The sequence below is a fragment of the Aplidium turbinatum genome, chromosome 9 (genome assembly GCF_918807975.1).
Source record: "Aplidium turbinatum chromosome 9, kaAplTurb1.1, whole genome shotgun sequence".
Lineage (NCBI taxonomy): Eukaryota > Metazoa > Chordata > Ascidiacea > Aplousobranchia > Polyclinidae > Aplidium > Aplidium turbinatum.
The window spans coordinates 2,414,757-2,439,694 of record NC_137480.1 but is presented as its reverse complement, the minus strand read 5'-3'; the positions used below and the strand labels follow the sequence as shown (position 1 = coordinate 2,439,694).

General features: G+C 41.9%; 1 protein-coding gene across 3 annotated transcripts in view; it reads right to left on the bottom strand.

Moving 5' to 3' along the window:
* Positions 1–5,853: 5,853 nt before the first annotated feature.
* Positions 5,854–24,938, bottom strand: part of LOC145777267 (uncharacterized) — a 32,627-nt gene continuing 13,542 nt past the window's right edge. The window contains exons 16-34 of one of the 3 annotated variants that reach the window (XM_082588609.1): positions 24,626–24,705; positions 24,165–24,302; positions 23,986–24,037; positions 23,480–23,580; positions 22,781–22,911; positions 21,718–21,877; positions 21,221–21,259; positions 15,773–15,938; positions 15,355–15,463; positions 14,861–14,990; positions 14,315–14,515; positions 13,880–14,020; positions 13,522–13,692; positions 10,460–10,559; positions 9,470–9,702; positions 8,874–8,991; positions 8,165–8,280; positions 7,808–7,923; positions 5,854–7,110 (exon numbers count right to left, since the gene is read on the bottom strand). In XM_082588609.1, coding sequence (XP_082444735.1) covers positions 6,995–7,110; positions 7,808–7,923; positions 8,165–8,280; positions 8,874–8,991; positions 9,470–9,702; positions 10,460–10,559; positions 13,522–13,692; positions 13,880–14,020; positions 14,315–14,515; positions 14,861–14,990; positions 15,355–15,463; positions 15,773–15,938; positions 21,221–21,259; positions 21,718–21,877; positions 22,781–22,911; positions 23,480–23,580; positions 23,986–24,037; positions 24,165–24,302; positions 24,626–24,705 — 2,418 coding nt within the window. In that variant the 3' untranslated portion in view covers positions 5,854–6,994. The remainder of the gene's footprint in view (positions 7,111–7,807; positions 7,924–8,164; positions 8,281–8,873; positions 8,992–9,469; positions 9,703–10,459; positions 10,560–13,521; positions 13,693–13,879; positions 14,021–14,314; positions 14,516–14,860; positions 14,991–15,354; positions 15,464–15,772; positions 15,939–21,220; positions 21,260–21,717; positions 21,878–22,780; positions 22,912–23,479; positions 23,581–23,985; positions 24,038–24,164; positions 24,303–24,625; positions 24,706–24,938) is intronic. The other 2 variants (XR_014290322.1, XM_082588610.1) reach the window with 2 other exon arrangements.

Sequence of the window (24,938 nt, the reverse complement as noted above, 5' to 3'; positions counted from 1 at the left end):
AACTTAATGTAAACCGAAGTTCACCCAAAATCGTAATAGTTCATTCCAGAAGTCTTTTGTTAAAATGGAAAATAATCACGTTATAGATTGAGAGTATCTTTGTCTTCAGACTGAGAAACCTTCTTTGAGAGCTTAATCCTGATAGTTCTGTATACTTTTAGAGGCTTTAAACCACTGACGCAACCCCAATCGCCGAGATCAACTGTTAAGTTTTTTGATTACTGATGTGTTGTTTTCTTTAAAATATTCCTTTCACTATAGGTACCGCTCAATGGAGCAGTCCTTGACATGTGTTGCTCAAGCGCACACCCCGAAAGTCGAACCAGCACTGCTTGATTATGTGGTATTTTTTTTACCTGTTGTTACTATTCAACTTTAATTGAAATAAGCAAAGCGAAAGGGGCCTAGGTTTAGAGGTTTACTGCCACACAGACATTATACAAGAAACTAAACAACTAAAACAAGCTTAATTATTTGTATTCTCCAGGAAGCCATAAGCGACAGTGAAAATGGTTGAAAAGTTAATACTCTCATCAGCCTTGAAAAGTCAATCAGAAATTTTGGGTTTTTCGTTTTTTGTTAAAGGAGGCGCGTTTGTCTGATCCCATTTGGTTTGAAAACCAATGGTGGCAAAACTACTTCAGATTTTGTAAGCTGTGCCACAAGTAGCGCTGCCATACCAAGTCACGCAACTTCAAACCCTTCCAAGCTAGCTCTCGTGCTCTTCGTCAAAGCAGCCATCACACCACTTCCTGCCCTAATTTCACAACTCCCTCATTCAAACGACTGTGTTGTTAATTGTGAGAATCTTTATCCGAGGACTGGGAAAGCTTAATCCTGAGCTTAATCCTGGCAGCTTCGCATACTTGGTAGAGGCTTTGAATTACTGACGCAGCCCGGTTACCGAGACAGCATGAAGTTTTCCTATTGTTGTCTTCTATTGTAAACTGTCTTCAAACTACAGTATTCCATCCTCTGGGTGCCTCTGTTCTTGAAATGCGTCACTTGCGCACACCTCGAGAGTCGATTTCAAGCTATCAAAAATATTTTGTTTCGACGTAAAATTACACTGGTCTACAAGAAATTTTTACAGGACAAACCAAAAATTATTTCCAAGTAAATTTGGTTTGCTGAGCTCGAATCTGAAATCAGAACTGAGCTATCACGTCAGGATTTTATGATAGTCCACTTTTTGTTCTTTTTTTTCGGCAAATAACAAATATTTTATGGAGTTCATTGTCTCCAACATTGTATTTGACATAACGATTGTGTTAGCATTATGATGTAAGAGTTGTAATTGTTTGAGATAATGCATTGGGTGTTTCGATTTTGTGACATCACATAATTGACTACTAGTTATGTAGCCTACTGTACACCCTTTCAAGGTGTTATATCATCTGGGGACTATGTCATTGTTTTTAAGATTGTTGCCATGCTTGTGCTGTAGTTATAGGCTACGTAGCCAGTGTTATGCTTTATCAAAACTAGTATTGTTTTTGGAAGCTTAAGTTGTACAAGGTAGCTTTCAAGTTGCTGTATGTTTGTTACAAGCATAGCTCGCAAGAGCTATTGCAACAGCCAACAAGTATGAGTTTGTTTGTTTGTTTATCTTTATCCTGCATTGCGGGAAAGCGGACTTGAGCGCTATGCATCGGTGTACGCCTTCCGACATACACCTGACCCACGCTGCAGCCGACGGCAATGTCAGTTTCCGGTTGTCTACTCCAGGGCTTCTCAAACTTTTTTGTTCTGCGACCCCATTTTGAAAAATATATTTCTATGCGACCCCATTATGGGGACATCCACGTTAATGACATTAAAACGGGGTTGGTTCTTTTGTCTCAATTTGTTTCGGTTCTTTTTGGCTTTTTTGGGTTTTTTTTACTGTATAATTCTCTTAATGAAGTAGTAAAACAATATCGAAAGGAGCATGAAAACAAGAACAATGAAACATGAAAAAAAGCAACGAATGAAAACAAGAAATAACAAACGAATAATCCGACCCTAATTAAGACTATAACAAAACAATACAAATGCACCCAATTTACAAATCACAAAAAAATCCGCTATTATGATGAAAAGTGAACAAAAACAAATCATTTAATGGGATGGATGCGTTTCTAGCACTAGCTGCAACGTTCATCTGATGAAATTGAAAGTAAATCAACAACAAACAGGATGGTTTATTGCTTCACTGACGTTTCGCGCACCATGACAATGCGCACCCTCAGAGCGAATGACATACAAAATAAAATTTCACAAGGTTATATACTGCAGTGTGATTGAAGGCAAGAAAAAATATAAAAAACACACAATATTTTAAAAATGGCCAATGATGTGTGAGCGGTTACTTTCCACGTTAAATTATGTAAAAACTTCCAATAATAAACATAAAATTCGAAGCAGTGGAGACCAACAGAAACAATGCGATAGAAGGCAAGAAAAATAGAGCTTGATTTTTCTTGCACAAGTGATTTTGATTTTTCATTACGACCCCAAAATTTCATTACGCGACCCCATCTGGGGTCGCGACCCATAGTTTGAGAAGCCCTGGTCTACTCTACTTATGACTTAAATTTGGTACTACCCATTACTCGAAATCGATCACTGGGTAGAGGCAATTATCGTAAAGTTTCTTGCCCAGAGAAACAACAGCAAGTGCGGGTGGCTGGAGTCGAACATGCAGGCTCTCGACTGCGAGCCCAACGCGCTAACCACTCGGCCACGGCTGCCGACCGACGGCTGACGGCTGCCGGCTGCCGACGGCTGCCGACCTGAGTACTTGACCAAGTAGCTCCAGACGAGGTTGATTGAACATTCAACAAAATTTTTGCTTTATATGAGGAGAGTAGACCTACACTTTATCTTCTGACTCTGTGAAGCTGTCCACCAGGCACAAGCTTGCCTACAATGCACTACTTTGATATGAAGTTGGGGATCAAAACAAAAGCCACACTTTACATATTGCAATTGATGAAGTAACACAGAGCTTCTGTTGTGCTTGACGATAAACGGAAGGCAATAACTTCTGCTCTGTCAATGGTATGGCATAAGTAAACTACTATTACCGTACTATAGCAATATATACAGTAGAATTCGCCTATAACGGCACCTCTAGGGGATTGCAAAAACTGACGTTATAGCCGAATTGACGTTATAGACGAACTACCGCAAACTATTCCAAAACTGTCTTTTGATTAAAGAAAGAGGTGTATAATTCAGTCAGGTTTACTGTGTACCACCAAACTGACAAAAGTCACGCAGAAAATACAGTAGCCTAAACAAAGAAATGGTTTTAAAAAAAAATACAGCGAAAGGTAGCCTACAGGAAATTTGCGCAATACAGCTCGTTACATTCAATGGTAGAGAAGTTTATTGTTTATTAGCAAACAAGACATTGATCTTTAGCTGTTTTGGTTTTGACACGAATTTCTCTACCACATAGCGTTCAGCTTTTGCTAAATAATGTAGGATTTGCTCGCTATCGTCGTGACTTCGGAAGTATCGGTCTAGTCTGATTGACTTCAGGGCTTCTACTGGGTAGCTGTTAAAGGTCAGCTGTAGAGCTGCTTTTTACACGTGATAGTTTTTCACTTGGGAAAAAAGTTAATTAAAGTTTCTGCTGCGAACGACGTAGCAAAATAAAGAGAAGACATTTCGCAAGCAGCAGCGCTAACTGGATTAAAAGACTGACAGTTCGTGGTGAAGGTGATGTAGTCTTCGAAATTAGCGTAGGCAATCAGCAATTGCCGAGGTGATTGCCGACGCAGATGCAGGAATGGCGCATTAGCGTCGCCAATAAAAATGCCGAAGCCACAATGAGCGCTTGCAAGGACCACAAGATTACAAAAAATATAATTTTCCTAGACTACACCAGACTAGGATGTTGATTCAATCTTACTATTGCTGGATGTTTTCTTTGGGTTGCTTCCTACTTCGCCGGCGCTTAGACACGTGCCCAGCTGGGAGAATTGCATCTTTTATAAAAATATCACTCTATTTGCATTGATTTAATGCTAGTAGACGTCAAATTATTGTAAGCATCTACTCCTTATTGCGCCTCGGTTTCCGTTATTTCGTCCAGCTGATACAGCATCTGATGATACCGATTCTGACTAGTTCTTCATCAAACAGACTTTGTGTTACTCGCAGTGTCCCAATTGTGCAGAAATTATGTTAGCTTTTACGTAAATCGAGGCAATCTTCTTCGAGAGCAAAAGTTAAATCGATTTGTGCTGACTCGAACGTTGAATCAACCCAAAATTAACTTACTCCCCCCCCCCCCGTGAGTTATTTAACGTGAATTACCGTATGTAACAGCGTGCGTATCGCGTTGCTCACTTCATCGCTACTTTTGATATTATTGCATTTACATCACAGCAAATCAAACAATGCGGTTGTGATAGACTACTCTAGTCTATAGTACATTTTTCGGTTCTCGTTTTACATGATTTGGTACAATTTTTTCGTAATAAAAGTTCACAGCAATTGCCGAGGCAATTTCAACTTTTACCGTTTGGCCTCGGCAACGTTTTTGCCGAAGTAAAAATACGCTAATTTCGAAGACTGGTGATGGCGTTATAAACGAACAAAAGACGTCTGGGGACCAATAAAGGGTGCTGTAACATGCGAATTGACGTTATAGGCGATGCTGTTGTAGCCGAACTACAATGTAGGATAGCAATTCTGCCGGGACCGAGCGAAATGTGACGTAATAGGCGAATTGACGTTATAAACGAAGCCGTTATAGGCGAATTCTACTGTAGTTGCTTTGTATGACAAAAATATAAAAACTTTAGACAGAAATCTAAAGTTTAATATCCAGCTTGCCTTTTAACTCTTCATCTCCCACCATGGTTCTGAGATAGCTATTGAGCTTCCTCCATCTAGAAATGAAGAGGTCTTATTGCTTGATGAACCTGCGAGTTTCTTATTATGCTGTAAACGTTTGGCTACCAAAGAAAAGTTCTACAATCGGGAGGAAGCGTCATGTCCAATTTAACCTTCCAGAAATAGTACACCTGCCTTCGATTTGTGGTGAGAATGGCTATTGAGGTTGGCTATGGCTTCAGGTGGAAATGAATTTGTTTATTAGGAGAAAAACTTTACTGCTAGGAAAACTGATGCCAACTGTTTTTTATATTTATTGGATCATAAATCGGGCACCCTTTGCTTGACGATGGCTTCAAAGAATCGTTAAGCCTTCCATGCTAGAAGGACGAGTTGTTGAGAACATATTGAAAGCATGGTTTTGCTTAACATTTTTGTTGACTTTTTATCATTGTTTTTCGCCATCGAATTTTTGTTGCACTTTGAAAATAACTAAATATGGTGCTTACTGATAACTTGACGTGATGGATGGGGAAAATCTGACTTCAGATTTCAGCGGCCGAAAGTCAGCTGAGACCACCTATTTGTACGATCTTTATCAAAAAAATTTTTTTGGACCAGTGTTATTTGTCTGATTTTAATTTTGAATTGAATTTCTTTGAAAACAATCTCGTTTTAAGCAAAAATGCGTGAGATTATAATTCTCACTGCATAGCAATGCACTGCAATCAGGGCTGAGAAAGAGCCAAACCAATGAGGACTGCGGTCCACCAATCGTTTTGCAACTGATTGAAAGTTTAACATCAGCGAGTAGGCTACATAAGTTGCTATTAGCTGAGCTTCTGAAATCCTGTCGCTTCCATCTGAATGGCAAGCTTAAAGTTAAGTTAAGTTTGAAGATTAGCTTGTTTCCGAAATTTTGCTCGTTTGAAACAAGGTTGTGACAGTTATCTTGCCCTCCCCCCCCCCCATGCAAGGGGTGCCCCTTCAAACCATCCTATGCTGACACAAATACATGTGACGTGAACACAGTGCTTTATTTTTATTGGTCAAGCAAATTCACGCATCAGTAATTAACGGTTAGCCATGGTAAAAAGTAAACAAGCGGAAGATCGGGACACGAGCAGTAACATCACAATGAAAACGAATATGTCGTCACGCAACTCCCGGTGACGTCAATCTGAAGAACGCGCTGCGGGTGTGACGTCATAACCGCATTGCAGCGTCATCTCTTGACAATTTAATGGTTGGATTAATGACGTCATGAATAAAAAAAACAACATAAAATAAGTGAAGCTGGTTGCAAGTCGAGGGTACCAAGAGCGACGCCCCCGGTGGCCAGGTTAAAGGGAAATATTATAAGTTGTAAATTGTGGTTTCCCATGCCGACCCATAAACAAACCATATGTGGTCAATTTTGCTTGATGAGGTTCCACAAGATGCGTCATCTGAGTCGGTGGAATGCTGAGTTATCAAGCTGTGGAAGATAGCTGGAATCATGGTTGCGATGCTTCAGATTGTCATGCATGACTGGAAAAGCTGGTTAGTCATGCGTGACTGGAGAAAGTGGTTGCACACATCAGTTTGATGAAATGATGCCGTAAGGCCACCAGTCGGACAATGTCGCCTCATGTTCATCGATGGGCGCGTCTGGAATGGTCCATGCATCCCGACACTTTGCAAGTGGTATCAACATGCCGGGGGTGACAATGGCGATAACAATCGGGCAACGACGCCCCACGTACACCCGCTGGTGGCAACATTGGGGCGTTGGTTGTCAAAATGACGGCAACTACCTTTGCAGGAAAAGAAGTTCTCGAAAGTCAGATGTTACTTGCCCCTGTTATTGGTTATCGCAGAAACATAGAAAGTCGTCAGTGTGACGTTGAAACAATGAAAATGATACAAACATCCGACGTTGATCCCGTGCCGGGCACAATAGGTAGAAAATGATGAAGACATTACGTATGCGATGACGTCAAACAAAGCGGTTCTGAACCCAAGATAACGACGTATAGTGACGTAATAGAAGTAGCAGAATGAGATCGTTTGACAGACGCAACAATAAAGTGAGCGGCTGGTCATGATGACAGCCAGGCGGTTGAAATAGATTGCAATGAATGGCGGGTGGGGGCGTCATGACAGTAGAGCAGCATGGAGCGCATTAGTAATTGAGCAGGTTTGTCTTGGCAGGAAGCCACAAGACCTTGATGTGTTCATGCGCGACCACCTTCGTCACTTTCCCAGCCACGATGCTTCCCGGGCCACCATTGATCGTTACTGCAAAACACGACCATTACTTGACGATGGAAGCCACATAACTGCTGCAAACAGACGGCCGCTATGATAATGTCAGGTTCCGTATCCCACTGAACAGAGGTGGACGGAGTCAGGCTTTCTGGACTCCTTCTCCACTATGACTCCACAATATGTTACTTGTGACTCCAAACCACTACGACTATGAACGCAAACCATAAAACACAATTCAGGTTTTTTATACTATTACACTTATACCTTCCATAGCCCTAGTCATAAAAGAAAAGTATATATTTAAATGAAAAAGTTATCGCTTTAAAAAAAAACTAAAAAGACGGTACATAAAATAACAACTATGTCAAATGCAGCGTAGATATTTGTATATTAAAAGTATCAACTGGGAAAAAACAGACTCCGGCTTAGGGCTCTTTCCAAAAATTTCAGACTCCAACTTCAGTCCGATTCCAGCCAAAACCCGAGACTCCGGATCCTGTACTGTACAGTAACTGTACACCTCTGCTGTAGACTCGTACATCGCAAATATTCGTTGATTTCAGAAGAACAGAGTTCCTCACTACCATGAACCCATCTTGCAACATAGAGCGGCCGATTGGGCCTCCGGAATCAAATGTCTATTGTCGCCCGACACCGAGTGGTTGTTGAAATCTAAGCAAAAATGAAGGGAAAAGACATGAAAGCTCGTTGGTGATCAACAACCCACCTGTCCCGTAGTACTTTGACACAAGCATGCGCTCGATCGCTGTCTGCTTTTCCAGGATCTCCTTGCATTGTTTCATCGAGAGCTTCTCGCGACTGGACGACCTGTCCTGGCTCTCCCTGTCACAACAACCCAATTAGCGTCTTCTGTGTGCGGAACGATACAAATATCGTGGTTGATGTAGACGACAAGACCATAGTGGCCTAGGTTCACCACAACTTTATATTTTACGTCAACAAACCAAAGAAACTTTTACAATGACAACCTCCATCACAATTTTAAGGTTCGTTGAAGGTTGCTGGAAGGCGAGATATTTCGCTTGAAGATGAATACAAGAGCAAACCGGTTTGATCTACTTACTTAATTTTCTTGGCGGATGAATATTTAATGAAGACGATGATTGGATAAACTTTGAGAAGATGAAGTCGATCAATGGCGTCCACTGAAACCTCGAGCAAAACATGGCGCTGCGGGAACTGAGAAACATGACAAAGCATGACGCAAGGTTGACGTTGACATTAGATTCAGGACGTTGTCATTGTCAATGTTGTCACGACGGTCACGACGTTGTCATTGTCAATGACGTTGTCATTAGTTTCAACATTCCACAAACATGGAGTAGAAAAGGCTTTGGGACATTTGGAGTCGTCGGACAAACAAGACACGACCAAAATGACCACCAGGCCTAGGTAATAATTGCTGGTGAGATTACCGCCTACCAGTCAACGTCGCTCTTTAGTAACCACAACTATATGGTCTGTTTCAAAGCGAAGTTGAGTAGAGTCAAAACAAGACATTCACTTCCACAACGGTCACTGAACAATAATTTTATGTAGAAAGTAGGAAGAATGTCCAACTCGGGGTGGCCACTTCTTAATGGTATCCATTAATAAACGTCAGAGTCGAAAATGCTGATTCAAAATTGGCCGTAGTTCACGAATCTCGTTTGAAACCCGGACAATGGAAACAACAACAAATTGCTTCACTTCGAATTGCAGAAGGCGGTCCGGTTGAGAACCCTCTGACGTAAGCACTCATTGATGTTGATGCCAGAAGCGAAGCCTCATACCTGCGCCATCGTGTTTCTAAGCACCTCTGCAGTCAAGACCATGGTATCCATGTCTTGTGTGTAGGTTTCAATGTATGCGCCGTTGTTGCTTGTTCCCTTCATCGGTTCCATGCAACATCTGCGCACAAGGCCAGGGAGATGTACAATGAAGACTCTATTTAACCATTGAACAACTCGTTGCAAGAATACCGTGAACAGATTAGACAATAGACATCCCAACCTGACAAGTATTTGAAAGCAACTTGTTTCATCGACAGAGTTTGCTTTGTTGCACCACAAACAGCAATACCGATTGCGGATTATTTATCATTAAGCAAATGGTCGATTTTTTTTGCAGGGAGCGTCCCCAGGAATGACAGTAGTTAAAATGGTTTCTATGGTGCAGGATATTGTATCGCAAATTTTAATGGCGCTCATGACAAGCAGCCTATGACTTGCTGACCACTCCTGATGAGAAGTCTATGGGAACGATCAGTTTATTTCTTGTCGTCAATCAAATATTTGTATGATCGTCGCCGTGTCGCTTTGTGCGGCAACTTCAAGTGACTGCTGATCAAGCGCGCACTCGGCTGCAACTAACATGATCAACCACTCACTTGACGAAGAGTTGGGTGTGTTCCAGAGAGAGCTTCTCCACCACTGAAGTTGAGTGGGGTCCGAAGACGACCACCGGCCGTCGGATGTTGCTGGAGTGCTTTTCCACCACTTGGTAGGCGCCTAGAAGGTCGGATGAACTTTCCACGGTCGACTCGATCGAGTTTTCAGATGGCGACTTGTGGAGTCGAGCGTCGCTGCTCGAGCGTGACGAGGTACGGTGAGGCTTCTTTCTCTGTCATTGGGTCGAACATGGTTTAGAACCACAAGGTGGCGCTACAAGAACTGTTAGGCAGAAAACTTCGCTTGTTTGCTAATATACTAATAGCATCTATATCGCGACACATCCACAGTAAACATTTAAAACAACCATGTTCCAAAAATCCAAGGCTACGTACAGGTCGGTAGTAAACAAAACAGCAGTCAGTGTTGAGACCAACCTTGCAAAATTTTGTAGACAAAAAGATATATTTTGAAGCGTACGTGAAATAACACAGGAAGATATGACGTGGTTTTAGGATTGGAGTAAGCTGACGTGACGTGGTTTAATGACGTGGTCATAATAATATGACGTGGTTTTAGGATTGGAGTAATATAACTTCGTTTACTAGTAGGCGTATTTAAGCGAACACCAGTGATTTGGCTTTTTTGAAGGGAGGAAACAGTACAGCATCGAATGCATTTAAACAAACAGTGGTAAGTATGAATTGCCACTTTATATTGGTGTTTACAAAATAACATAAAAACTTTAAACAAACGCATGATGTTTGCGCTTGATCAGTGAGTCGAAAGAGAAGATTAATTTCAACCCCGGGATCGTAACGTTAGCCTGCCGGTCATCAATATCCGGTGGGGGGTGTATAAGCACAGAGTGCAAGACAGACGCGGAACCCATATGAGTAAGTGGATTTCAACTAATTGTGTTGAACTTAGGGCAATCTGTCTCTTACAGAAAGGTGAAACCATGGAGTCGCTAAAAGTATCCTCCTCACCTTGAAGAAGCTCCTTCTTCCTGATCCACTCAACCTCTTCCCAGAAGATGATCCGGCGTAGGAGGAAGTATCATCCATCTGGTGAGACTCCTTTGACACCCTGAAGACAAACTACATGATAGCGTTCGCTGTAAACTTGCTTAATGTACCTGGAGCGGTTGAAGTAATCTTAATACTGAACACAGCATCCTCATCAAAGTTTTATTTCCAGATTTAAGTGGTTAACTAAATTGCGCTTCGCATAACAATTTGTTGTCAGACCCAGGCCGATGCCAGGTGGTAAAAGATTCAGATAATGTAAAAGGGAAAGTCAACGAAGGCAAGTAAGCACAACAGCGTGTGCACGGCACGAGGAAAATTGCCCGCCGGAAAATTTCCCGTGTGGGAAGATAGCCGTCGAGAAAATTGCCACCCGGGAAATTGCCCGTCTTTGAGGAACCATTGTTCCTCTAATAGTTTAAACTTAGCACCCAGCTGTGATAAAAGGCATGATAAATTTTAATCTGCAAATGCCAAACTAAATGAAAAAATGCTTCTGGGGAATATAAATATCAACTGTCTATCTCATACCGACAAAAGTATGCAGCTTTACACTGAGTTTTGAGAACAGTCTTCTTTCAGATTCCGCTATTGTCTCAAATTTTGTCACCCCAAAATGGTGACCCGTCATAAAAAGTGAGCGCGAAAAAGACATTCTTGTAGGTGAATTGCAATTTATGTATCATCGGAATAAGACGAATAAAAGTGGTACTATACGATTTATTGGGAGTGCAGTGAAAGAAAATCTACAAGTTGCAAAGAAAGATTACACGCGAACTCGCATATTGACAATATTCAAATTTTAAAGAAAGTAAATGAACATACATCGTCCGGGTGTTTTGATGAATGTATTCTCATTATTTGCCTTCTGTATGATCGCTTTGGTTAACGCATGAGCAACAATAGTAATCATGTAAATTTCTGATATCAATTAAACCTTCCCCATACTTGTCATTCCCGCATGAAAGTTGTTGCTACTTTCAAGGTCTAAATGATAAATTTATGATGTGATGTGCCTTTATTACTGCGAATTACCCAATGTACACTTTCAAGTTTGCTACAGATTAAAGTAGGCTACTTCATGAATTTCGCTGAATACATGACAAAGATCAGTGTCAAAACGTGATAATTAAATCTCGTCGCACCAATCTGGTTGCAAGGGTGCTAAGTTTAGACTATTTGAGGAACAATGGTTCAATACAGACTCACAGCTGGATTTTTTTAGCAGCTATTTCTTACTCATCAAAGACGGGTAATTTTCCGGCGGGCAATTTTCTCGACGGCAATATTCCCACACGGGCAATCTTCCTGTCACGCGTGCGCACGTACATTCGTACAAGCGTGAGGTTCCTTGTTTAGATCAGGGCTTCCCAAAGTGAGGGTCGCGTAACGAACTTCGGGGGTCGCAGAAAGTATACAAATTTTACACAAAGCACTGCATATTATCACTTATATGCCAAATGCTGTGAAAGTTATTAACTATTAAGAGTCGTGCACGCAATAGGCTATCAGTATTTTTTAAATTTATATAGCCTAGTGAAATATGGAATAGGAGTTTAAAATCCTCTTTTCTGCATTGTAAACGTGGATTTCAAAATTAAAGCCAATGCTTTAACAAGTTATTAGTGTTAAAAAATTAAGTCGTGAATTTTCCAACGGAAAAAGTGTAGCCTTTTTCCGCCGTGTTTGTAAAGACGTTTTTGGAAAGGCTTTTCAAATCATGCTATTTGTCAGGTTTCCCTGAAAAAAGGGAACGAATTTAATTTGTCTTTCCAAGGAGAAAACATTTATGTTTTTACATGGAAATCTAAAGTTGGAGCGTTTATCAAAAAATTAAACATCTAGAAACAAAACATTAAAAATGATTTATTTGAAATAATCTCATTTACTGAAAATTTTTTGGCTAACAATGGCGAGGAATCAAACGCTATATTAAGCCTCTGGTTATCGGCACTTGTCAAGACTGTTGAAAGAGCTTAAAAGTATTTTCTTCCAGAATTGGACAATACTTTTAGATTGGATCCAAAACCCATTTGGTTGGTTAGTCTTGAATCTTTATCCTCGGACTGACAAAGCCTTGATAGGTTATTCCTGGTGGTTTCGCATACTTGTAGAGGCTCTTGGCGCAGGGTCGGTTACCGAGATTGACAGAGGGAAGTTTTCCGATTGTTGCCGAGGAATTATTCCATTCACTAGGTGCCGCTTAATGAGAGCAGTCCTGAAGTGCGCTGCACAAACGCACACCCCGAGAGTCAAACTTGCGCCGCGTGATCTTGAGCTGGGCGCCTAACCACTGAGCTAACGGCGCGGACCATGCAAAAACAAAGTACCGATTACCTCTCTTTCAAATCTCAGAAAAAATTTGCAGATATATCTTTTAACTAAGTTGTGGCTTGAATTTTCTGGAAAAAGTTAGCCGAACGTTAGAGCGGAATATTCACCATTATATGGCTTAGCAGTAACCGCACTCCTGCGGTTTGTCTCCACGTATATGTGCGTGTCAGTGTTTTCAACGTTGATAAACTACCGTTCCAGCGTAAGTAACATTGAAGCGGCCTTGAGACCAGCATTGACAAACATCGAGCGACGGCTAGACTTGCTTTGTCGCAGAGAGCAGTCGCACCCATCACACTGAATAAATATGTTTAGGCTACTTTTTGGTTTTGTTTGCAGCAGGCTACAAGCAGTAAAGTAGTAGGCTTCGAGTACGGATAGCTTGTTTTTAGTTTTCGTTCAAATTAAACCTTTGAATAAATATCACAAACGTATATTTCGCATTGTTTATCCTTTTAACCGTAAAGGGGGTAGCCGAAAATTTTAGGAGATTAAAAGGGGTCGCGAGCAAAAAAGTTTGGGAAGCCCTGGTTTAGATAATAACACAGCCGCCGTGTGCTTCTGGCAGGCGTCGAACCGACAACCTCATGAACATCGTTCTCGCCACTAAGCCGACCATGGGCAAAGCGGGATGGAGCAGCCACACCTCCACCTCCGATGCCGTAGCAACATGATCATGAAGTACTCACGTCACTTTGCTTGGTATCCTCCCACTAGTGGAACGTCCACCTTGCTCGTCCACCAATGCCGCTGTCCACTGACCAGGCACGTAATCCGGGTAAGTGTTGTCCACTAGGAGGATGGAGTTTCTCGTGAATTGCAAAGCGCCCTCTCGCTCCACCATGTGATCGAAAAGTGCCCTGCAGACGAGATCATGTTTAAACCAGAATCTGCAATATTTGGTTGATTCAGGACAAAACATTCGCAAACAACCCAATGATCCTCTATTTCAATGGGAACAATTTCTATCAAACAACCAACTTATAGTCTCCACGCAAAGTGATCACGACGTTGGACAGCATGCCAGTGGAGGGCGTCAGTGCGCACCTGACATAGAAGTGGTCGCCGGGCATCCCGTAGATCTGCTTGAACTTGTTCGGTTCATAAAGAACTTGAAACGAGGCGCTGGATGCTGGTTGTGACATCATCATCGACGCCATCTCAAGTGTGACATTTTGGAAGGAAACACTGGAAATGAAGGTTACATTATGACGTGAACAAGCAGTAACAAATAGATTTTCGAGCCGGGTGGGAAGCAACCGAGACATCTGTGCAACCCGGAACAAACAACTGTCCATTCGTAAAGAAAAAAAACAATCGAATCAAGATTCGAACCCCGGTTTCCTAACCACCCACAGCGCAATAGAACGGCTACATCAATACAAACTAACAAATCCTCATCGAAGCTAATTTGTCATAATAATGAACGGTACAAAAGTTCTCGAAGAGTGCGAAGACCATCCCCAGACCATGATGACGTACCTGTTGAACTCTATGATTCTGTCGCCAATTCTAAGGTCGCTTGGCTTGTGGGTTAGTGTTTCATCGCTGGGCTGCACGGAAGCGACGTAAACACCGAACGAGTTTCCCCCCACCAGCTTGATGTGCTCCGTCCCCTGGCCCATGAACACATACCTGGGTTCGTTCAGACGCTGGGATTGCAAGGTCTCCTCCACTTGGGGGCTGTAACACGAATGAATAATTATCAATAACGACCCACTGGTCAATAACGTGAAATTTAAAATGTCATTCCAACTAAAATCGTCATTAGAAAAGCGTTTACGCCCTTCTGAATATTTCTTTGTCTTTCTCGTGAAGTAGACTTTCACATTTCCGCTCGGAGGCTCACAGTTACCATCAGTACTTTCAGACGGCAACTGCATATGCGACCAGCAATAACTCTTGCGTTACAAAAACACTATTTATTTTTTTACCAAAGAACACAGTTGTTGTGTGGCCTTAGGGGGATCCCCACAACATATTAGCGCCAGTTATCGGATCCATGTTGACATGGGTGACGCAACCAACCTTGCTCGTGGGGTGGTGTCAGGGGTGATGGTTCCATCCTTCTCCTCGTACAGGACAGCCTCGTTGTGCGGTGGAGGCCGGCCTACCCCCAATGTACCAGACAGGTTGCTCTCGATGCTGTGCTTGTACTCTGTCAATCAGCTCAAATGTTAGCGCGTCGTCAGCTGAACGTATCTCAACCTTCATGTGAATACCAGGAAGGGTAACAATCGATAGACCAAGAATATAACATGTCTAAAAGTAAAATTTATAAAATAACGTCTCCCTTCCAATTTAGCGTTTTGACTGACTTGTCTTTGGAAAGTGAAAATCTCCAAGTGGATGGATGGTCATTTATTTTGTTTGGATGCGAAATGAAACGTGTGCATCCAACACCTCACCGACACTCATAGTCATAACACTCGCAGGGAAACCGTCAGTGTACAGCTCCTACTCACCGAGATGGCACAAGGCCGTGCTTCTTCGAAATAAGAGTAAAAGCGTCCCCAACTTACTTTCGAGGTTGTAGTGAGCAAGGAACTTGATATTGTCCCCCGGTTGGGTTTGGCTCATGATCACCCTAGCCTGCTCCTCCTTGGCGTTTCGTAGGTTCACCCCGTTGTACTGTTACGTAACAATCACAATCAACACAGGATAGATGCAACAAGATAAAACTACTTTAGCACAAAGCAATATCAGACCCGTAATGTTGCAAGATAGCAACGAGACTTTTACCCAACTTCTTACAACGAAATATGAATGAGCATTTCTCTGGACTCATGTAAATTGCCTTTTTTTAAAAGCTTTTAACTAAAATCTGTGCATTGCGATGTCAAATTTAACAGTGTATAAAAAGTGTTAAATCAAAACAAAAACGATTCTATTATGACGTAATGACAACAGAAGGCAATTCGGTCACGTCAGAGATCTTACCTCCAACAGCTGATCACCATATTCAAGTCCTGCCTGTGACGCGAGGCTGTGCTCAGTGAGGCGTGACACAAATATCCCGCCCTGCTCGCCACTGACGATGGAGATCCCGATCGGTTCTGAACCTTTCACCATCGTTACGTAACGGGGGTAGTTGGCCACCGGGGGTCTGTGAGAATGCAAGGTCAAATGAAGAATATGTCTCCTCCTAAGAGGCAAACCACACTGAGCGTGGAAAGGTGAAGTAAAAAAAGTTCATATAAAAACAGATGTCCTGAAAGTGGCGTTTAGGCATACAAAAAAACTTTCAAAGTGATTTTGGTTATCTGCCACTGGTACCCAGGTGGGTAAATGCCCCCCAAATGTCATAACTTACCTTTTACGGTAAGTTAGAAAACTGGTTTTTGGCTTTAAATGCTCAAAAGTTTCGTGTCCAGCTACAATGCAACATTTGCTTCTAATTCTACCACATCGATCAGGAATTGGTGAGAACACAAGTTACCTGAGATATCGACTCAAACATGATGAAAAAATGATTGTTTCTTGTAAAGGTGTTGGATTGACTATACTGACGAAGCCACACTAGTGTGGCGACAGCTCAATTTGGTAAACTTGGATTTGCCGATTTAGTGTGATAGACTAATATTTTTATTTAGAAAGGCTTGTTTGGCGCCACTATTCTAAGGGATGCAGTTCTTTGTTCATTGCTTACGCATCATAATGTGGCAGTTCAATAATGCACAACATCAAAACGTACTATGTCCAGTGTTGGGCGCGATAACTCATTTTTCAGTTAAGAGATAACGATAATCGATAAACGAAAAATGCCTAAAGCGATAACGATAAACGATAAATCAAAAAAAAGTTAAGCGATAACGATAAACGATAAATTATCGCCGATAATGTCCGATAACGATATTTTTTTTTCTCGATTAGCGCTGCCCCATCCCATGCAGCACGAACTGTTTTCATCAACATGACGAAAAATCGAACATAATATACTGTAAAGGGACAAAACTTTTTGTAAGTTATGCATGAATAGAATCGCAACAGCGGCAGTGGGTATCAATCTTCAACCTCTTGATCCAGAATCAAATCACTGAGGTAACCGCCGTGCTTATAATTATACCTTCAGATACCAGTTGGATGCTTTTATCAATTGGGTTACACTGCCGCTTACGTGCAGTAGGCAAAATAATTAAATCAAATGAAACTACCATAAAAAATTTCAAACTTTGTATTTTGCTTTCTGCTTAAAGGGCTGTTTACAGCAAAGTCAGCAATAATTGAAAAAAATCCAAAAAACGCAAAATGCTTGAAAATTTATCAGTAATCTTAAGCGTTATTGGTAGTAAAAATGTGCATACTGTGAAATCCATCAAGCTTGTCAAATTAGTCGTGTTTGTTCAAGAACAATAACATAATTATCGTAATTTACTGATAATTTCAGATAAATTTTTCTGTTTTTTTTGTGAACACCATCAAGCAATGGCAGAACGCTGAGTTGTTGAAATAAGAATTACAATATAGGCACTGTATTATTAGTGGGAATAAAAATATTTGATTGAGCGTTGGCTATGTCGCATAGGTAAATCATCGTCGTATTCAGGCTTACGCCCGGTGGTTGAAGATTTAGATTAAGTGGACGGGAAGGCAAGGAAGCCAATCTTCATGTCCACCTTCAGGCATGCCTTTAAGTGTCCTGCCCTTTCGATTGCCGTTCCAGCGCTTTCACCACTCGGCTATGCAGCATAAGTAAATGAGAAAGGTTATACTGTATTTAGCATAATTTTACCACGCAACTCGATACGCAACTGTATGCTCACCCAGGGCCTCCGAGAGAAGTCAGCACTGGTCGGGAAACAATACGAAAAATGGGCCCCATAATATTTTTTAGCAAATATACAACTAATTTGTATCTTGCGTTGCATGTTCGTGTTAAGCTGAAATTAGCCTACTTTCCTCGGCATGAAAAGAACTTCGCTCAATGTAAAAATCATCAATAATCACTGGATTACACTTGCAGCAAAAATGTCATTGAGGCAAACTATTTTGTCTAGAAAGCTTTGTAAACACACAGTAGGCCTACAGGCAACGAAAATAGTTCAACCAAGCATTTAATTCAAGAGTGTCCAAACTTTTTCCCACGCGAACCAGATTTGATAATAAGTGTTCGCGGGCCAACAGCCACAATGATTTTTCTGAAAACTGCAAGTTGAATTTATATGATTTTTGTGTGTCTGCAGGCAAAAATAACACATTGTACAACAACAGGCGCAGGCCATACAAAAACGTCTCGTGGGCCGGATTTGGCCCGCGGGCCGGACTTTGGACATCCCTGATTTAATTAAACTCTTTCTGGACTTTTTGCAATGCAAAGTTACAGATCACAGCATCAAATGATAAAATTTTGAGACGTCTGAATTGATGCACAACATGTATAGTTAGGCTTTTCAATCGGTTTTGAGTCGTATTCCTACTGGAGCGCAAACAATTCTTGACAAATTTCAGTAATTGCTAAAACCACGTTCTCAAAGCGCAACAGTTCTAATGAAATTTTCATGGAACTTCAAACTCATCGACGATATGTTTGAGTTTGTTGATATTTGTCAATTCCAACAACTATCGAATCCTTTGCAATGTACGGTAGAATACATTTCCTTCGAATGATTCAGCTAGTTAAGTGGAGTTATAAAAGCGTTCTGTCCTCAGGAAAAGAAAACCATTTTCTTTTAAATTTATAATTGCCACTCCAACTTTAGCTTGCGAGTAGTAGCCTACTCTTCTCAGCTTTCTCTTACTTAGATTACATCTTCCTTTAATTTCATTAAATTCATCAGTGAATCTTGTTTAGGACCGTAATCCACATAATGCAAAGCAGTCACAAATTTAAAACTGCTAGTTGTAGGCTACCGTACTTTAGCATTGACTCAGCTTCCGATCAAGCTCTTGTTGGTTCCAACTTGATGCATTTAAGAAACGTCTTTAGAGCTTCAATTGCAAAAGGGTAATGTAAAGCATTGGGTTTGACTGCACCACGCCTTGATTACCCTATCGAAGTCAATTTTTTTTGCAAGATGATAGGACAGCTTTCTTTAGATTTTTCAGAATTTCTCCTCTGACTGGGCTATAACTTTAAAGATGCCACAAGCCTACAGATAATCAATTACTTCAAAAATGATAAGACATTTGAACAACGCTTTATGTAGGCAACATTATGAATTCCAACCAGATTTAGCCTAAGCAACAACATCCATAAACAAAAAACTCAAATACAGAAAAGTCACTACCTTCCAAAATCACATCATGAGAAGCATGACCACCAAAAGGCTACTTGACCACACAAAAACAGAAGATTTTTGAACTATGACAAAATTACATCCAGTTGCAGCAATAATAAAATCAAAAGTTTTAATACTGTTCGGCCACACTAAAAGATCACAATTCGGAATCAGCAAAGTTTGCACAGAAGGAAAAGTAGAAGAAAAAGGAAAACGTGACAGACAACCAAAACGATGGCAAGACAACATCCAACCATGGACTGGACTCAACTTGGCGACACTGGGCGAGCTGGCTCAAAATTGCCACTCTTGGAAGCAAATAATTCATGTTGATGCGCAATCTGCTGCAAGCGGAGATGATGACTGATGATGATCCATAAACAAAAAATGTACAGGATTTACTTTCTTTAATCGTGCTTGGACTGATACCTTTAACTTTCCCAGATAACTTATGTTGAATACAACTTCCTATGCCTGGCCAACGCAGATTTTGAAGTTAAGGTTCAGTTGTCAAGCAAAAATAGTTCCCGCTTAGCTAAAACAGCACCAGCTTTCAAGTTGAAACCGGGTTGAAACTATCAATACAATCGAAACCGTTCAGTGATACAGAAATCATTTCAGCTTCAGATTTTACATCTTGAAGCTGTTCAACATCGCCTACCTTAACACGAAAATGATTTGTTCTTGATGAGAAGCATCGAGAGTGACATTTACAATGATTGAGAAATACTTGGAACTACGCACTTCATTTAAGAATTTGTTGATTATTTAGTTGGTACATTTTTACTTTACTACTAAAAATGGGCCCCCCTCAAAAGTGCAAAACCAAAAAACTACTCGTTTTTCCTTTACAATGTTTTGCTAGGGGGTAAACTGGCCCGACTTCCCCCCCCTCTCGGAGCCACTGTGCTCATGAGCGGTGTCGAACCGGCGCCCTTTCGATTGCCGTTTCAGCGCTGTCACCACTCGTCTATGCAGCATAGGTAAATGAGAAAGGTTATACTGTATTTAGCATAATTTTACCACGCAACTCGATGCGCCTATTGTCATGCAAAAACTACTACAAGATGCAAAAAGTGTGATGTCGGTCTGCATGTCAAATGCTTCAAGCAATATCATATTCTGCAATGACTTGTTTCAGTGATGGTGGCGCGAAAGACCATGTTTCCGATGTAAAAGCGGTCTCGTATTGCGACACTTTCATAAACCACTTGCCAATTTTTTTCGCTTCGCTTCAAAGGAATCTGTACCGCCTGTGCGCCTACATTTTAATTGTAAAATTCACTCGCGATTGCCGATTGCAGCAAAACAACAAGAGACTTGTTGCATGCATTTCATTGCATTGCAATTTGCAACTCTAAAAATTATTGTGTTGTCAGGGCCGTCGCTGCAGGGGGCGTACCCCTCCCATGGCAACGACCTGTGCACACACACTTCAGGCACTGAAGAAGAACTGGTTTTAATTTTAGTTTCATTAACTAGGTGGCTAGTAAAAATATTACTTTTCATTGTCTTTCCACTTGTGTGTTGATCCGAAATAAAATTTATCGGCGATTAATTATCGGCGATAATCAAATATTGCCTTTGGCGATAACGATAAACGATAACTGAAAAAGTAATTAAGCGATAACGATAAACGATAAAAATTTATCGCCGATAAATTATCGCCGATAATGCCCATCACTGACTATGTCATACATTCGACTCATTGGGGAATGCAGTCGTGACAGACCGATGAAACGTTGACAGTGAACCGACACTCACGCACTAAAGCAGTTTAATAATAGCCGGCTGGTTTCCATAGAAACGTATGTTGCCGACTTGATAAAGGTTATGTGAATAAATGCCAAACGACAAAGTGGTTAAACTAAACACTATCATCAAACACAGCACAAACGCATTAGTAAGGTAGAAGGAACGCCCTCAAAGAAGATCAACCAGCGCACAGCACAGGACAGAGTCGGATCGCATAGCGACCTTGTCAATAGTAACCTTTGTTTGTATTACAATGTCCAATTTAGCACTTACACTTTTTCTTGGGTAGTTTTAAGTGACGTTGCAATAAAGAAGTTATTCTTTTGCAAACAAGCAAACACCATTATTAATAAAACACATTCTATTAGTTAGTCAGAGTCTTCCAATACGTCACAGCAGCCCACTCGATACTAACATTGTCCTTCGATGACGTTTATGACGCGCCTTCAGGCTCCTACAAGAATGGTCATGGATCAATACAACGCGGCAAATAAAATCAACACTGATCGGTCGATGTGCGGCTACTACTTTCTATGTATCCAGGCTTACGTCCAGTGGTTGAATATTAAGTGGAAACGCAAGAAAGCAAGTGTCCTCTTTCAAGCATGCCGGTATGTGTCGTGCTGAAGACACAGGTGTGTGCTTTCGAACGGTGTCAAACAGGCGCCCTTTTAAGTGCCATACCGGGGCACTCGGCTATGCAGCTTTGCTTGATGATTGTGGGACTACTATCACCACTGACACGACGGGTTGAAAACGACACGGATACAATGTTAGACCCCTCATTGCAAGACAATGGCTGGGAGCCCGGTTTCACAAATGTTAAAAGCCCAATGTTTAAACTAAACTTGCAGGCCAGCAATGCTCGAGCCGTCATCACAGGATCAAACTATGGGATCATGCGTCACTCACTTTCTACTTCGGGAAGAAAGCGTTGACGACGCAACAGAGATAGAGCTCATCGATGCGTCCGTTTGTGACGTGGACCGACTGGTGGTACCTCCATTCGGGGGGTCAATAGAGGAGTGGAACAACACTGGGGTGCTCCGATCAGACGACAGGGTGATGGAACCTGAAGAGCATAATATCGTCGTCAAACGCGCGACAACCATCATCGTGCAGTTAAGCCGGGGTGCGAGAGAGAGGCTATAGGGCACACGAGCAAGTTTCTCGTGTTAGCACTTCAACGATTTTTCGTACCAAAATTTTCGTTGAACATAACTTATTACCCTTGCACCTTATTAAAACATCCCCTAGAATTGGTTCACTTGTAACGCCAACCTTATCCATCATACAAATGTAGAAAACTGTGAAGGAGGTTCCATACTTGATTCCAAGTGTCGGGTATGAGAAGATAAGGTTCTCACTGTACTAAGCCTTTGGCACTAAGGAGAGTTGGGTGGCCAGTTATTTTCTCTCGGCCACATTTCCTGCAGTAAATATGCCCACCCAATTTATTACACCCTAGGTGGAGGTGTGCGGTGTTTTCAACAACCAGCTGAAGCTGGGAGTCGAACCAGGTTTGCATAATTGGAAAGCCAACGCCTTATCCAACACCCATAAATGTATAAAATAAAGAGACCATTAAAACCGTCAAAAAACGTTTTAACGTTTTCAGCATTTAATCGCCAACAGACTGCGCTAATTCTTCTTAAACGGTGCATCACAATGCAGGTTCATTAGAAGGATACGTGGCTAAGAAGCTTGGTGCCTCATGAGCCTACCGTGGAAATAACTAAGGTGGAAGTAGTTAAGGGGGATCTTGTAGCGGGCTGCAACGTTGATTTCGACATTATCATCACTGATCGATAAGCAAACGAATTTCATGGTCATTCGATATTGCATTCGATATTGCATTTAAACAGGCAGTGGATGCATTTGATTAGATCAAAACACAAGTTAACCAGTGACTAATAACCACAGCAGTGATAAAAATACAACATAACGAAATGATGTCATCAATGGAGGCGCTCACCTTTCTCGGATCCACTGAGCTTCATTCCCACCGACGCCTCGGATGGAATCCTGATCCTCTTGCATTCCAAGGTCTTCGACTTTCTGGAGTCGTGTCCAGAATGTGAGCTGACGCTGAACGAGGGTCCTTGGCTGGAAGGACAACAAACAACAAGACGGTTTTAATTTATTTTCTCTGTTGTCTTCATAACAAGTGCGTGCAACCAGACTCGAGGAAGTTATTCTAACCCCTTGACGTCACCTATGTTATCTATAACAGAGAGATGTGCATCGCGCTGGATCGTCCAGCATCAGCGCTGTACTCTACAAACTACATGGTGGCCGATCCCACCATCCGACATCAGCAACTACTTCCAGTGGAATGGCATGCATTGATTTTGTCGTTTAGTTTCCTTTAGGAGAAACTCGACAGGTCCACTTTAAACAAACGGTTTGACAATGTCCATGTTACAAGGTGGACTTGTATGCAAGGATGTTTAGAAGAGTTGTTCAGGTCGATTTGTTACGTAATAGAAACTTTTGCACCGAGTCTTGTGAATTGAAGCATTGTGGTCGAGAAACATTAAACTACTGCAAGGACATCAAATAAACGGGGTGACTTTTCCTTGGTCATAGGAGGTGAGCTACCCCGCCCCTGGTGTGGGGACTTCATGTGAAAAGGATTTAAAGAACACGACAAAGCTAACAAAATGATACAAACCTAGCGCTGGTGGGTCGGGGGAGGGAGTAGGCGCTCCTTGGACGCGATGTCGATGAAGCGTTCATTGAAGAAGCGAATGACGTTGGCAGAGCCAGTGAAAGCTAAACAAGACACAAAACCACGTCACTTCAGGTCGCTTTGATCGTTGCCGCGCGTGTTTAGATCAGTGGGGGGGGGGGAGAGAACAAGATCAAGCGACCCGGGTTCGAAACTTCCGTGCAATTACACACCAGCAATCAGCAGCACCTAGTCATCTAACAATCAGCAGGAACCAACAAGTCAATAACAAAGGAACATTGTCAACCTAGATGGCCGAGCATGCATCGGTGGTTCAAATCCTCTACAAACTAACTCCCAAGATTAACTTCCAGAGACACTAATTCTTACAACACAAACTATTCAAATGATCACAAAGTGATTTAATCAACCGACAGTTTGCGAGACTTAAGACGAAAACTATATTTTAACCACGACACGGCAGCCAAGTGATGAAGCGATGTCCTCACCTTCTTGCCTTGTTCCGGAACGCTTTGTTGGCGAGAGTATCGGAACGCCGACCTGCAATTCGAGGATAACAATTAAGTGATCGGGCTTACAGAAAGAGAGAGTTGAAACCGCATCTCTTGCCATAAACTTGGAAATATATTTTAAAAACAGTTTCGATAAGCTTTTTAAGAGCACCCACCTTTCAGGGGAGGTGGGGGACCGTACAGGGATGGGGGTGACCGCGACAGAGGACTGCGCACACTTGTAGGTTTCGGTGACGGGCCGGACGTCATAATCGTAGTTGTCGGGTTTGTGTGACGCATCAAGCGATGGGGATCTGTGGTTGAAGACAATAAGGTGAGCACATAACGTGGCCACAAACAACGATGCCAACGGGATTAAGCAGCCATCTCATCAAAGTGATTTAACACTTCTTGGCGAGCCTGGCAAGGATGACCGACAACAGAGTACCATTGCAAGCCGTGGTCTGTCGGAACCGGGTGGATACAAGCTCATTCAAACCCGCAGTGCCACGGTTGATGGCAACAACGAAGTTTATAGATCGGATGAACACGAAGGAGATACCAATACGTCATCGTTGAACAAACAAAAACAATAAATCTTCACCATATACAAAGTGAATGAGAATATGAACCGTACATTTGTTTGGTGTGGTCGTCTGCAATGCTCCTGGCGACTAACGTTGGGGCGCCGTTGGTGGTCGGGGCTGGCTGCTGCCACTGGAACAATAAGGGGTGGTTAGTGGAAATACACAGGGCCTTGCAGGGGGTGGTACACACGACGCCCACGTCCCACTGCTAGATACTTATCTATCAAAAAACGAATGACTGGGCAAGAATCAAAGATTCCATGTTCACCATGACAAGGCGGAAACACAATTTCAAGATGTTAGGTTTTGCCTCCGTACACCTGGTGGTTGAAGGTTTACATTAAGTGGTCTGGAAGGCAAGGA